At 45.0% G+C, this 15,646-nt stretch overlaps 1 protein-coding gene across 1 annotated transcript in view; it reads left to right on the top strand.

The window, feature by feature from the left end:
- TRAM2 (translocation associated membrane protein 2) overlaps positions 1-15,646 on the top strand; it is an 82,309-nt gene that overhangs the window by 38,464 nt on the left and 28,199 nt on the right. Inside the window, exon 2 of the mRNA XM_049653805.1 lies at positions 3,643-3,706. Within this exon, the coding sequence (XP_049509762.1) occupies positions 3,643-3,706 (64 nt within the window). The remainder of the gene's footprint in view (positions 1-3,642; positions 3,707-15,646) is intronic.

Raw genomic sequence — 15,646 nt, 5'->3', positions numbered from 1 at the left:
AGAGGGAGACATGAATATGGGCTGCAGAAGGTAGGGAAGCAAAGAACACAGAGAGGGTGGTAGGTTTTTACTTTACATATTTCTGAATTGTTCCTTTTTTTTTTTAAAGTTTATTTGTTTTGAGAGAGATAGAGATCAGGGGAGGGGCAGAAAGAGAGGGAGAGAGAATCCCAAGCAGGCCCCATACTGCCAGCGTGGAGCCCCATGCAGGGCTCGAGCCCACAAATCGTGAGATTGTGACCTGAGCTGAAATCAAGAGTCGGATGCTTAACTGACTATGCTGCCTAGGTGCCCCTGAATTGTTCAGCTTTTTAAAGTATGTATGTTTCTTTAGAAGTTAAAATAAAAATGTACTTAAGACATAAATTAATTAAATTCTGTGAAGGGCACAGGAAAAGTTCCTAGATAGAGAGCCTGACAGCCTTGCTTAGACAAGGTGGTGAAGGCGAGTCTCTGCGTGAGTGGCCTTGCAGACTTGGCTACGCGTGGGAGCGCTCTGGGGAGCTTAGCGACATGCTGATGCCACGAAGGATGAGGTTTAATGGACTGGGGGCGGCCCAGGCATAGACATTTTAAAAGCTTACCTAGGAATTCAAATGTGTGAGCTAGAGTTGAATACCAGTACTCGATACATGGAACTCTAATGTGTCTTAGGAATGGACTCTGGCCGACTTAAGGAGGCTCTCTGGGGGTTCATGCAGTTGATGAGGGTCTGGGGCACTCCAGGGCAGGGCTGTGGGAGCTGCAGAGGAAGAATCTGGTCAGGCACCTGGCACTGACCAGCAATTCCTACATTCCTGCCCAAGTTTCTGAGTCCAGGAGAAGGTATCTGATTGGCTGGTATTCTGTCCAGGGGACAGGGCCTGGCCTTGTCATCCCTCCAGGAGGAAGGTGGTCATCAGGGTAATCCCCAAACATGCATGTGTGCGTGTACACACATAAAACACATACAGCTGGGGAGAGGTGATGCCCTCAGGGAGCAGGGAGTGGATCCCGGTCAGCCAAAACCTCATGGAGGTCCACTCCACTCCATGAAGTTAAAAGATGGGTGTGTTTCCTGGATGAAACTGAAAGGAGATTTGTGCCTAGAACGTATGTAGTTTGGTAAATGTACATATTTACCTAGAACATATGTAGTGTGTGCCTAGAACATATGTAGTTTGGTTTTGTGCCTGTCTGCCTGCCTTTCTCCTCTGTCTTCCCTTCTGCTTCCTCTGGCTTCCTCATCTTCCCTTGAGGGGATTTCATCCTGAGAAGACAAAGCTTACTCGCAAAAGAAGTCATGGCGGACAGTATAGAGTCAGGCAGTTGGGTCACGGATGACCAGTGTGAGTAGAGTCAGGTACACGTGACCAACACGTCATACACCGACGCCTGAGCCCTACTAATAACTCTCATCGCCACATCCCTAACAGCTGCCTACAGTGAGACACCACCGTGGCTGGAGTGGTGGGGGGCTTCATGACATCATGCGTTCAGCTGGTGTAGCAGCCAGATGGTGTCAAAGAAAAGCTGTGGGCGACAGAGAGGTGACAGAGGACCACCAACGTGACAGCACTGGGGCAGCTCCTGCTAAAGAGTGGGAACAGAACAGTTGAGTGAAGCAGGCCAGCACAGACTCAGCTTTTGATTTTCCATCTTGTCCAGTGAGCAGTTACTGAGGCCTTCCTTGTGCATCTGGGTTAGTCCCTGTGTGCAGGGAGTGGCACCTGACAGGTAAAGGAATAGACAGAAAAGGTGGTGCGGTGGGGGGCACAGCGGAAGAAAGCATTCCACTCTGAGCAGTTGGGGGGGGGCTTGGTGGAGAGCTATAGTTGAGCTGGACTATGATGGATAAATGAGATTCTGATCAATAGAATTTGGGGAGGGGGGATGTAACAGAAGTAGGATACAAAATGAGAGGGGCTAAAACCCCCAAAAGGAAAAATAATGGGTACCACATTTTGGCTAAACCAGTGTCCCTCTGTTCTAAAGAAATACAGGCAATTGGGGGCACCTGGGTGGCTCAGTCACTTGAGCTTCTGATTTAGGCTCAGGTCACGATCTCACAGTTTGTGAGTTTAAGCCCCGCGTCTAGCTCTGGGCTGTCAGCCAGCAGCCTGCTTCGGGTCCTCAGTCCCCTCCTCTCTCTGCCCCTCCCCTGCTCATGTTCTCTCTCTCTCAAAAATAAATAATGAAAACATTTTTCACAAAAAGAAATATAGGCAATTGGACTAGAAGGGACGTTGGGAACATCCTGAAAAAGGTTTTGTGGACCACAGTAATAAGATAGATTTGGGGATGGACGTGGGGGAAGACCTGTGGATTTGGATAGGGCTTTGTGTTTTCCAGAGCGCCTTCTTATCCCTAGTCTCATTTGACTTTTTCCCTGTGAGCATGACAGAACATGTCCAAGAAAACAGCACAAATACATGAGAAGGCTTGTGCATCGCTGTGTGCAAAGAGCAAATGATACCCCGCTGCAGAGGAGTGGGTCTCGGTGATGGGGAGAGTGGCCACGGACAGTCACCTCCCTCTGGGTGTGTTGGGAGTCCACCCGGGGAGGGTCTTGGTTCCACGCTACTTTCTGCCACGCCCAGTGTGTTTCCCCCACACCCATGGTGCAGCCTTCAAACCTTTCTATTTAGAGGAGAACCAGCAAGTCTTTATTGCTGAGGCGTATCCAGGGCCCCCCTCCTCACCTGGCCTCCTCCCCTGCTCCACAACAGTGTGGGTGGTACTTCTGAGCCCCAGCTGCACATCAGAAACATCTGGGGAGCCTTCAACCACACCCACAGTTGGGCCAGCGCTACCCAGATATTACAAGCTGGGATATTACAAATGTCCCTGATTTTTGTGGACAGGGAAACTGAGGCTCGGGTGTAAGGTTACACCTAGCAAATGGCCAAGGCAGCATTTGAACCCAGGTTGTTGATCCTTAAAGTCCAAGCTTTGAATCCCCACATTTTGTCATCTCTTCTCTGCAGGCTGAATTGCCAGGGTACTGATTTGGTTATTAATAACCAGGTGACAACCATAGATTTTTCACAACACAAGATTTTATTTAAAGGCAGCTTTCGAAATAAACAAGCCAGCAGTGGGGGGCATTATGTCTTGTCCCGTGTCCCGCAACACACTGGATGTGAAATTAGCAGCTGGAGTTCTCTGTTTCTGAAGCTCAGGTGTAGACTTTTGGGGCTGCTGTCCAGTGTGCCGTTAGCCTGTGCGCTGGGGGGAACCCCAGCTAGGTCTGAAGCTTCTTGAAGTCCGTGTCCTCATTTCCTGTTAGTTTCTGCAATCCAAAACGCCGGGTACCTAGAATGAACTTAATACATACTTGAATGAATGGCAGGAAGCTTTGTACAGCCCTTGGCTGCCAAGCACAGCTTGTTTCGTTCCATCCTCAGTGGGTCCAAGTCTAGATACCGTGCAGGGCCCCACGCTGTCTTGTTGGGTTTTAGTGCAGGTATTGGGAGGCTTTTCATTAAAGGTAAATGGGGAAATAAACAGTGCAAACTCCTCCTTAGGTGAAACCCTTCATTGGACAGGTCTGTGGGTCCGAGATGCAAAAGGGGTGGGCCCTGGGGGCTGGTAGCAGGATCCACTTGTTTCTTTTGATGTGACCAAGAAACTAAATTGGAACATTTTCCCTTTATTTTACAGGTCACCGCCAAGACTGCCTTCCTATTTATTTTACCTCAGTATAACGTTAGCGTGCCTACAGCAGGTAAGGAAACCACTAGTCTCTGTCTCTCCCTGGCCCTGTTAACTCTGAAGGACTTGGACTTTTCAGATATTGAAGCTCAGCATCCACCATTGTAGGACCATTAAGATGCAGCTGCAGGCCACGCACAGCCCTCGGCCTGTGGCTCTGCAATCTTGGGGTTCTCGGGTCCCCCACCACCAGGAAGCAGGCATTGCACCTCCCTTTCAGTTGCAAAGCCCTGGGTGTCCTCTCGGTGAAGAAAGGGGAAATTTTTGTTTGCTGAATCTACTTCTTTCTTCAGTAATACAGAGGTGAATTGACTTGACTTTAAGGTGAGATTCTCTTCTTTGCCTAGCTGAAGGACTCTGGGGGCAAATCCCTTAACCCATGGCATACAGAGGATATAGTTTCTGTAGCCAGACTCTGGGGAAATCACGCTTCGGGGGCAGCCAAATCAATTCCTTCACCTGAGGATCAAAGTGAGAGACACTAGCAGGAGAGCAGGAAAACCCAATGCTGGTGAAGGAAGAGATAGGAAACACCGTGGCCAGCAGACACGGCAAACGCTTGCTCATCCCAAGGCACACCCCAGCCCTGGTGGGCACAGTGGATTGTCTTGCTCAGTGCCACGTGGTCCAAGGTCAGGTTCTGCCTTCTCTACTCCTGTGTCCCTCCCGCTTTTTTTTTTTAATTGAAGTATAGTTGAGACACCATGTTACACTACCTATTCCTGTCTCTTGAAAATCCTAATAACTAACACACTGCTAGATCCAGTGGTACTTATCATTTACTAATTTAAATTTTTTAGCTTTTTTTCTGTTTTTAAAAACGTTGTGCTAAATTTAACATAACATACAATTTACCATCTTAACCCTGTTTAAGTGTACAGTTCAGGGGCACTAAGCACATTCACACTGTTCTGCAACCATCACCACCACCCATCTTGCAAAACTGAAACTCTGTACCCATTAAACAGTAACTCCACACTCCACCCCCCACCCCTTCCCTGCAACCCCTGGCAACTCCCATGCTACTTCCTGTCTCTATGAAGTTGACTATTCTAGGTACCTTATGTAAGTGGAATCATATAGTTTTTGTCTTTTTGTGACTGGTTAAAATTCCTTGTATGGAAACATATTTCAAAATGACTCCCAGAGGAAATTTATAAAATGCGGATAAACACAGGAAGGTAAAAATCACCTGACACCACCACCTACCCAACCACTACAGTTAAGGAATATTGATTCTTAACCCAGTTTTTTGCTTTCAGCATATGATGAACCTTTTTTCCAAGCCATTAATTAATTATGATTCTATTCGATAAGATATTTTGAAAAGCTGCAGAGACTTTCTCCTTTCTTTCTTTCTGTCTTTCTTTCTTTCTTTCTTTCTTTTCTTTTCTTTCGAGAGGGAGTGTGAGTGGGGGGCTCAGTGTGGAAAGCAGCACAGGGCTCGATCCCATTACCCTGGGATCATGACCTGAGCCAAAATCAAAAGTTGGACGCTCAACCAACTGAGCCCCACCTAGGCACCCTCGCAAATTATTCTTAGTAGGGATTACCACAAATTATCCATTCAACCCCGTATTACTGAATATTTAAGCTTCTAGTTTCTGTTGTAAATAGAGCTACAGTAAACATTCTTGGGACTAAATTTTTACATGCATTTGTGATTATTTTCTCAGGATGAATTCCTATTACTGGAATTTCTGGGCCAAGTGCTATGTACATTTTAAAGGTTGTAGGTTGTGTATTTGCATTGCCAAAATGCCCTTGGTCATCTAATTCTAATGACCCATAAGTCCTATTTTTTCTTTTTTTTTTCCAAATATAAAATGGACAGCCTTTTTCTTTTTTGTTAATGTCAGAATGCCAATTTATTAATTTATAAAGAGAGATCCAGCTATCAAATGTTGTGTTGGTATTTTCATCACATTTCTCCCTGAAGTCCATTTATATGGGCTGCCAGATCACAACCCAACACTGCTTTATTAATTTACCATGAGAAAGTATTGTCCTGGGGACTACAACAGCTGATGTGCATGTGACCAGGGTATGCTTTTATTATAGAAAAGACCTCAGAGATACTGCGGGTTCAGTTCCAGACCACTGTCATAAAATGAGTATCGCAGTAAAGCAAATCAGATGAACTTTTTGGTTTCCTGGTGCATATAATCGTTGTGTTTCCACTATACTGTAGCCTGTTAAGTGTGCAGTAGCTTTATGTCTAAAAAGCAGCGTACCTACCTCAAGTAAAAAATAGTGTATCGCTGCAAAATGCTAACCATCATCTGAGCTTTCAGCGACTTGCAATCACTGATCATGGATGACAGTAGCAAACATAATAATGAAAACCTTTGAAGTATTTTGAGAATTGCCAAAATGTGACACACAAACCAGTGAGCAAATGCTGTTGGAAAAATGGCGCCAGTTCACTTGCTGGACCCAGGACTTCCATAAGCCTTTAGTTTGTGAAAAATGCAGTGTCTGCAAAGTGCAATAAAATGAGATATGCCTGTGTTTATAAAGCTCGAGCATGATCGGAGGGTTGATTTTTGAGTTTGAAACTTTCCCAGAGAAATTAGCAGACAAGTGATATCCTAAAAGAATCCATCTCCAGCTGGGATGAGAAGGTAGACTGCATGCTCCAGGGCTGAACTTGGAGCCTCTGAGCATACAGAATTTCCCGGCAGGATTTGGAAGTATGCCGCTATTGATCATAGCATGCTCTCATTCATTTGTTTTAAATAATTAATTAATTGATCAATCCCCACAAATGTTTGTGTGCCTCCTGAGCTCCAAGCCCTGGGTGTTAAGGAGTTTCTAAAACGTGTCTGATTTCTTTCTTTCTTTTAAGAAATGGCTATTTTAAATTTTTATTAAGAAACAGTCTGGGAGGGGTACGACTTCTTTATAGATGAACATAGAGGTAAGAATTACATCTGAGTTCTTGGAAACTATGAACAAGCAAGAAGAGAGTGAAATGAAATAAAGGTTGTCGTTTTTACTTTTATTTTTAATTTTTCAATTGTTTTATTTGAGTATAGTTGACACACAATGTTACGTTAGTTTCAGGTGTACGACTTTGTGATTCCACAAGTTTATATATTATGCTATGCCCATCACAAGTGTAGCTATCATCTATCACCGTACAACGTTATTACAGTACCATTGACTGACTGTATTTTCTGTGCTGTACCTTTTACTCCTGTGACTTATTCATTAAATAACTGGAAGCCTTTATCTCCCACTTCCCTTCACCCATTCTGCCCATACTCTTCCCTTCTCCACTCTGGTGACCATCATATGAAATTTGTCTCTCTCTGACTTATTTCACTTTGCATAGTACCCTCTAGGTCCGTCCTTATTGTCATAAATGGCAAGATCTTATCCTTTTAAAAAAAAAAAAGTTTATTTTGAGAGAGAGTGAGCGAGCACAAGCAGGGGAGGGGCAGAGAGAGAGGAAGAGAGAGAATCCCAAGCAGCCTCCATGTTCAGTGCGGAGCCTGATGCGAGGCTTGATCCCACAACTGTGAGATCATGACCCGAGCCAACATCAAGAGTTGGACACTCGACTGACTTAGCCACCCAGGCACCCCTGAGATCTCATCCTTTTTTTTTTTTTTATGACTGTGTAATATTCTGTTCTCTCTGTATATTGGTTATGTACATATACATATGTTTATATATGACATCTTCCTTGTCTATTCATCTATTGATGACCACTTTGGTTGCTCCCATGTTTTGGCTATTGTACATAATGCTGTAATAAACATAGGGATGCATATATCTTTTTGAATGAGTGTTTTCACTTTCTTTGGGCAAATATCTAATTAAGTAGAATTATTGGACCATATAGTATTTCTATTTTTAATTTTTTGAGGAACCTCCATGCTGTTTTCCACAGTGGTTGCATCAATTTACATTCCCACCAATAAGGCACAAGTGTTCCCTTATTCACCATATTCTCACCAACACTTGTTATTGTTTTGTCTGATTCTAGCCATTCTGACAAGTGTGAGGTATTCTCTCATTGTTTTGATTTGCATTTCTCTGATAGTGATGTTGACCTACTTTTTACATGTCTGGTGTGCATCTGTCTATATTCTTTGGAAACATGTCTGTTCAGGTTCTCTACCGATTTTTAATTGGATTACTTGGTTTTTTGGCATGGAGGTGTAGGAGTTCTTTATATATTTTGGATATTAATCCCTTACAAGATTTATTACTCGCAAATACCTTTCCCCATTCTGTAGGTTGCCTTTTCATTTTGTTGACTGTTTCCTTTGGTGTGCAGAAGCTTTTTATTTTGGTATAGTCCCAATAGTTTGCTTTTGCTTTTGTTTGCCTTGCCTTAGGAGACATATCTAGAAAAATACTGCTATAGCTGATGGCGGAGAAATTACTGCCTGTGTTCTCTTCTAGGGTTTTTATGGCTTTGGGTGTCACCTTTAAGTCTTTAATCCATTTTAAGTTTATTTTTGTGTGTTGTGTAAGAAAGTGGTCCAATTTCATTCTTTTGCATGTAGCTGTCCAGTTTTCCCAGCACCATTTATTGAAGAGACCGTCTTTCCCCCAATTGTATATTCTTGCCTCCTTTGTCATAGATGAATTGGCCATGTAAGTGTGGGTTTATTTCTGGGTTCTCTATTCTGTTCCATTGATCTTTGTGTCTATTTTTGTGTACAAAACATGTCTGATTTCTGACTCATGGAGCTCACCATTTATTAGGGAGGGATAGATAATAAACAAGTAAACAATAAAAAATTATGGTTGTGGTAGGGGTGGTGAAGGGAATAGACAGGCTTATGTGATAAAGAAAAATGAAAAAGTAAGGACAGAAGATGCTGCTGAGAAGCTGATGTTAGAGCCGAGTATGTGTGGCCAGTTGTGTTGGGACACAGGGAGAGGGTCCAGGCAGAAGAAAGAACATTCCAGACATAGGGATTAGCATGTGCAGAGGCCTCAAGTGAGAAACAAATATCTTGGCCCATTCTGGTGACTGAGCGAAGGCCAGTGTGGCAGGAGCCAGCTGGGTTTGGCATTTTTCTTGGGTGCGGTTATTGAATTCTGCTCCTGGCCTGCCCCTCCGGGCCACAACGAGGCCTGGGTAAAGGTGAAGGTCCATTAGAATCCATTCTGAATTGAGGAGGTTTCAGTTACTTTGGAAAGAGAGGATAAAGTATTGTTAAATAGCGTATCTTTTGTTTAAATCTTGCCATTTGGGGTTATACGAAATATGACAAGCAAATAATCAAGAGAGGCAATGAAATCAGAATAGCCTGCTTAATTTTGCATTGGCCTCTTTAGTCACCAGCTCGGTGTGGTCATGTTTGGTTTGTAAGTACAGGAGGAAAGCAGACTTCTCATGGGAAAACAGCGGTTCACAATAACGGGTCTGTTGAGGTTGCAAGTTTTAGAACCCTCCTCCCAAATGTCTTTAAGACTGAGGGTGCTTGGGAATGTATCCTTTTTGTGTAACCTGGGTAAGGGTTTCTTATTTCTAAGGTTTCTTCTTTAAATCGTGTGTAACTTGCTCAATTCGACATTTAAGTTTGAATTTTAGTAGGGCAGTGGCTGTGTTCACACAAAGCAGCCTACTATTTCTGAATCCCAGTGTCTTCCCTCAGCTGAAGTTTTCAAGTTTGACAGAAAATAGCTAATGGTAATGTTGATGGGTTTCTCGTCTCTGTCCTCTCTTCCCTTCCTCCCAGCTGCCAGCATCTGCTCATGGGGCTGAGGTCACAAAAGTGCCACAAACTGAGTGGCTTAACAACAGAAATTTATTGTCTCACAGTTCTGGAGGCAAGAAGTCCAAGATCAAGGCATCAGGAGGGCCACGCTCCCTCTGCTCCAGCCCTTGGTCCTGAAGCTCGTGGCATCAGAACGCCAGTCTTCATATGGCATTTGCTCTGCGTGCATGTCAGTCTCTGCATCCGCATTTCCCCCTTTTATAAGGACATCAGTCATATTAGATTAAGGGCATTCTACTCCACTATGACCTCATCTTAACTAATTGCAGCTGCTACTGATTCTATTTCCAAATAAGGTCACATTCTGAAGTGCTGGGGTTAGGACTTCCAACATAGGAGTTTGAGGGGATGCAATTCAACTAATAATACCAGCCCTCCATGTATGATTTTGTCACATTGTAATGAGCTGGTTGAGAAGATTAAGCCGTGTTCAGAGAGATGAACTAAAGAGGAGATGGGCATTCTTGTTGCCGTAGTAAGTTGTGCATCCTGGTGAAATGCCTGCCATGCTGGCTTCCTCGTGTTTTTCTTTAACGTCAACAGCAGTGAAGCAGAGAGTGCTCCTTGTTACCAAATCCCTACTGTCCTTATTCCCATTTTGCTACCCTGGTAGGGTTGCCAGACTTAGCAAACAAAAATCCAGGACCGCCAGTTAAACTTGAGTTTCAGATAAACAGTGAATACTTTCTTTTTCAGTATGAGTATATCCCAGATTGTGTATGGGACATAATTATACTAGAAAATTATTCTTTATCTGTCTGAAATTTAAGTTGAACTGGTCGTCTTGTATTTTATCTGGCAACTACGTGCCGGTGCCCCGTGGCAAGGAATAAGATGTCTGGTTTCTGGTCGTACCATTAGACACTGAGTCTTCTTTCTCATTAAAATACCACAGAGCGTAATGTTGTGGCCAGAAATACACAGAACATAAAGGCTCAGGAAAAGATGTTTGATTCTTTACGCAGACCCAAGGCCTGCTGGCTTTCCGTCTGATCTAGAACAGGTGACCGCAAATGGGTTGAGCATTTACAAGGTTATTTTGGGCTTTTCCACTGATTTGCTGAATGACCCAAGGCCTGCTGGCTTTCCGTCTGATCTAGAACAGGTGACCGCAAATGGGCTGAGCATTTACAAGGTTATTTTGGGCTTTGCCACTGATTTGCTGAATGACCCAAGGCCTGCTGGCTTTCCTGCTGGTCTAGAACAGGTGACCCCAAATGGGCTGAGCATTTATAAGGTTGTCTTGGGTTGTGCCACTGAACTGCTGAATTATCTTGGGCGGATCACGTAACATTTGTTGTCTCCATCCTTGATCTGCAAAATTGAGAGCTATGGTCATGCTCTCAATCTCAAGTGTTTCCTGAATACAGGAAGCCCTGAGAGTCCTCTTAAGTGCTTGCCACTCAAATGATCCACGGACCCACACCGTTCACATCACTTGAGAACTTGTTAGACATGCAGGCTCCCCGGGCCCTGCCACACACCTGCATCAGATCTTGCTTTTTAAGGAGATCCACAGGTGATTCCTGTGAAGACTAAAAGCGCTGTTCTAAGTGCCCTGCGTAAAAAGCACCAGGCAGACTTTCAAACGACCCTTTGCTTCCATCCTTGAAGGTAAGACAGGGAAACTTGCTAAATCCTGTGAATCATTTGCATTTTTCTGTTCTCTTCCAATTTTGGTTTTTCTAGAACTCTTTGGTCTGAGGAGTGGAGGGGGGTGAACAGTATCATGGGCTGGATTTGGTTTCAAGCTGGGCCGTAGCTTCCTGAGAAGTCATGGCCATGTTTGGGGCACCCCCTGCGTGGGCAGGGGTCGTGGTAGCTCTGACGTTCCTGAGCCTGTTGCTGTGCCCCAGGACTAAATCGCCGAGGGTGAGGGCTTCTTTGAGAGAAAGGTTTGTTTTGTGGTCCTCAAAGGTGACAAGGACACATCCCTGGCATTCTTGTCCTCGCTGCTTTATTGCCACCAGTTGCTGTGCAGCTTTTTGCAGGGAGAGATGCAAAGACCAGGGACCTCCCATAAGATAGCCTGGCTGTGTTCTCCCAACCCCTGGTAGGATGAGACATTCTGCCCCATCAAAACAACCTCAGACAGATGGTTTGCAAGCTTCATTCAGCTGAAGGCCTTTGTCCAGGGCTTGGAGTGGGGTTTGTTCCCTGGGCTGCGTGGCAGGAGTTAGTCTTGTCTTCTGCTTGTTCCATGGACTTGAAACTGGCATCGCATATCAGACTGAGTGCCTCTTTGTAAGATAATCTTGTGGGGGACAAAAGGGAAGAGATGGGTGGGAAGCAGTGGCTCTGGGCAGAGAAAGCTGCCCAACGTAGTTGGAGGGTACTGGAGGCTCGCCTGGCCTGGCCCCATCCTTTTCCTGCTGAGGGAGCTGAGACACACAGACATTCCCAGGGGCACACCAAGGCTGGGCTGCTCACGCCCCATGCAGCACTGGCCCAGACAAGCCAGAGGAAGGCTGGGTTTACCAAATGGGGCAGCGGAGAGAGGGCAAACCCAACCAGGGAGGCAGAGACCTAGCTCTGTCCTGGCCCCATGGTCAAAGCAGCTGCCAAGGTTCCCTTTGGCCCTGAGGTCTTGTCTGTATGAATAAGAGAAAATAAACCACAGCCCCCAGTGTCCCTGGCCTTATTGGTCAGCCATCTGAAAGACAGTGAGGGGCCTCTGACCCAGGACTGATAGCCAGCCCCGAACCTGTTTTTTGTTTTTTGTTTTTGTTTTTTTTTTTCCCCAGTGAACTGAAACATGTTAAACTTGCTGCCTCACTCTGTTTGGTCTGTTCAAACAGAATAGCATAGAAGGTGGCCTCTAAACAAGAGAAACTTATTTCTCCCAGGTCTGGAGCCTAGAAGCCTGAGATCTGAGTGCCAGCATGTTCGGGTGAGGGCCCTCTTCCAGTCACAAACGTCTTGTTGTGTCCTGATAGGGGGTGGGGGGCAGGGAGCTATGTGAGTTCCCTTCTAAGGCCCCAGTCCCATACATGAAGGCTTCGCCTCATTCCCTAATAATAAGCGACTCCCAAAGGCCCCCACCTGTAACACCTTCACCTTGGCGTTAGGACCCCAACGTGTGAATTTGGGGCTGATCCATTCAGAACAGGACAGGTATTATCTCAGCATAACAGTTGTGTAGAAAAGTGGACACAACGTAGGTGGTCAGCTCAGTGAATTTTCACAAAGGGAAAACAGCATCTCAGAGGTGACCCCCTTCCAGCCTAAACTTGATTTAATCCAATTCCCTGCCACAGCCCAGAAGATTCCTCCCCTTCCGGGTACAGTTCCAGAGGTTTAAGTAAGTGGAGACTGAGTTGCTGTGGCTAATTGTTCACCAGCCAGAAGCCTGGCAATGGCGTCTTTGACCTGCAGCCTCCCACTGTCTTTTCTCCCATCCTCCTAGTTTCTTCTCCTCGTGAGTTGTCTTGTTCTTTCCCTTCCCTCCAACACACCCTCTGATCCAGACCCTGCCCCGCGTTTTCACTTCTGCACATTCCTGGCCTTCCCAATCAAATCCCTTCTTCTGTCTAGCTAGGATAATTGTTTTCTTATTCAGTTCTTACTGAAATAATTTTTGTTCCTAATTTAACAATGAACTTGTTGACATTGTTATTTTTTACCAGAGGGAGAAAAAAGCAGTGATTCTAGATTTTTCTTTTTTCTTTTTCTTTTTCTTTTTTTTTTTTTTTTTTTTTGCATGGGATCCTTGTGGAGTTATTTTTCCTTTATGGCTCTCAATGAAGTTTTCTCTTGAAGTTCATGCTTTCCCTCCCTGTAGGCATTCTCCACGTGCTGCATTGTTGTCTGCCCAGGTGAGTTGTGTATAGAAGCCTCATGTGCGTAAACTGCAGTGTGTAAACTGCTGAGTGTGTGCTTGGCACCTAGGACTTACTATTTTATTTCTTTCCCGAAGGCCCAGGGAGGGTTATAGCTTTATTTAAAAAAAAAAAAAAAAAAAATGGTACATCAAGAAAACGAGTCACAAGTTAGGCCCTTTATTTCCAAATTCTCTTTAATGCTTCTCTCATTTAGCTGCATCTTTTTACATCATGAAAGTATCCTTTCCTTATCTTTCTATCTTACTAGAAAATTGTTGAAAATCTATCTCAAGCCATACAAGATGGGGATAAAATGGTAACCTTGAAGATCCTCGGGCAGATCTTTAATTTTGTGGGCAGGGGCAGGGTTAGGGTCTATGTGAGGAAGGATTGTATAAGGGTATGTATTTCTCTAGTGCTGCCATGGCAAAATACTACAGACCAAGTGGCTTAAGGAACAGAAATTTATTGTCTCACAGCTCCGGAGGCTAGAAGTTCCAAAATCAAAGTGTCAGCAGGTTGGCTTGCTTGAGGGCTCTGAGCCACGACCTGTTCCAGGCCTCTGTCCTTGGCGTGTAGACGGCCATCCTCTTTGTATGTGTCTCTGTGTCCAGATCCATCCCCCCGCCCCTTTTTTTTAAGATTTTTTTTTTAACGTTTATTTATTTTTGAGAGCGAGACAAAGTGCACAAGCAGGGGAGGGGCGGAGAGAGAGGGAGATAAAGGACCAAAGTAGGGTTTGTGCTGATGGCAGAGAGCCCAATGCAGGGCTCAAACTTGTGAATTGCGAGATCATGACCTGAACCAAAGTTGGATGCTTAACCAACTGAGCCACCCAGGTGCCTCCGGATTTCCCCTTTTTGTAAGGACACCAGTCACATTGGATTAGGGTACACCCTAACGTTCTCATTTTAACTTGATGACCTCTGTAAAGACCCCGTGTCCCAATGAGGTCACATTGTGAGGTGGTAAGGGTTAGGACTTCAACATAATCATTTTTGGCAGGAGGGTGAGGGGAGCCACATTTCGGCCCATACCAGCTGAGTGCGTGTGAGAACCATGGTGATGCTTATAGTTTGGGAGGTCAGCAGCGGTGTTACCTGGCGGCCTGGCCACACAGAGTGAGAGTGGAGATCAGAATGTTGCCCTGTGAGGCATGGGCCCCATGCCTGTCCTCAACCCCACTCTTCCCCTGGCACCTCGGCGTGCCATTGTTTATATTAGCATGGCCTTCGGGGAGTCAGAAAGCAAGGAGGCCTCGGAATAAACGATGGGCCTCACCCCCTGTCATTGGCAGCATGTTTGGGGTCTTAGCCCACTCCTAACTAACTCCCACCTCTTAACCTCAGCTGCCCTGTCTGTAAAATGGGTATAATACTCAGGATTCCTGGGAGAGGTGAATGATGCCGCTTACAAGATGTGTTCACTGCAGTGCCAGGCAGAGCACATGCTCAATAAGTGGCTTATGGTTGTTTGTATTCCTTATCCTAAATAAGCACCCTGATGGGAGTACTTTGTATGTGGTACACGGTGACAGTTATGTTCTTTTAGCTTCTGGTTCTGATAGAAGTGGTCAGAATGATCTCCTCTTTTGGTGTAGCACTTTATAAGTCAGTTATCTACTTGATCCTTAGAGCTCTGTGAGAAGAGGTAGATGGCATTATCCTCATTGTCCCAAAGGAGTAACTGAGGGCAGAGAGACCCTGGATCATGCCCACCCTGGTGGGCGAGTGGCAGCATTAGAAATGAGCTTCAGGTCTTTTCATGCTTTGTCTGGGTCCCTGTGGTAAAAAAAAAAAAGGGGGGGGGGGGGAGGGACAGCGAGGTGGGAAAAATGGATACTTTTTAATTTTATTTGTAAAAAGCGGAAGAATTATTTTTTGAGTAGGAAATACGCTCACATGTCCAAAAATTCAGTCTTGTTCTCACCCTGAACTCTCTTCCTTTGACACTCGCATCCCCTGTGGATAATCCCTGTTGTTTCCTGTGTGCCCTTCCTGGATTTATCCCCCACCTTCCACTGTTGCTTTATGCAGACACAAATACGCATATTTCTTTTCTTCTCTTTTTTATGTAATTGGTAGAATACTGTACTGTTCTGGGCCTAACTTTTTTCCCCACTAAGTAATGTATGCTAGATATCCTTTTATGTCAATGGGTAGAGAGCTTCATCATTTTCGTCACAAACTTTATTGAGGTATAGCACCTGCAGTGATACATACGTGTTCTTGAGGGTACGGCCGGTGAATTTGTACATAGATGTACACCCACGCCACCATCACCTACAGCAGGATACAGCACTCCCAGCCATTACCCCCTCCCAAAGCAACCATGGGTCTGCTTTCTAAATCTCCTGATTGGTTTTCCCTGTTTCTGATCTTTGTTTCT

This window comes from Panthera uncia (genome assembly GCF_023721935.1).
Source record: "Panthera uncia isolate 11264 chromosome B2 unlocalized genomic scaffold, Puncia_PCG_1.0 HiC_scaffold_24, whole genome shotgun sequence".
Classification (NCBI taxonomy): Eukaryota; Metazoa; Chordata; class Mammalia; order Carnivora; family Felidae; genus Panthera; species Panthera uncia.
Note: the sequence above shows the minus strand (reverse complement) of the source record. Positions and strands in the feature narration are given on the sequence as shown.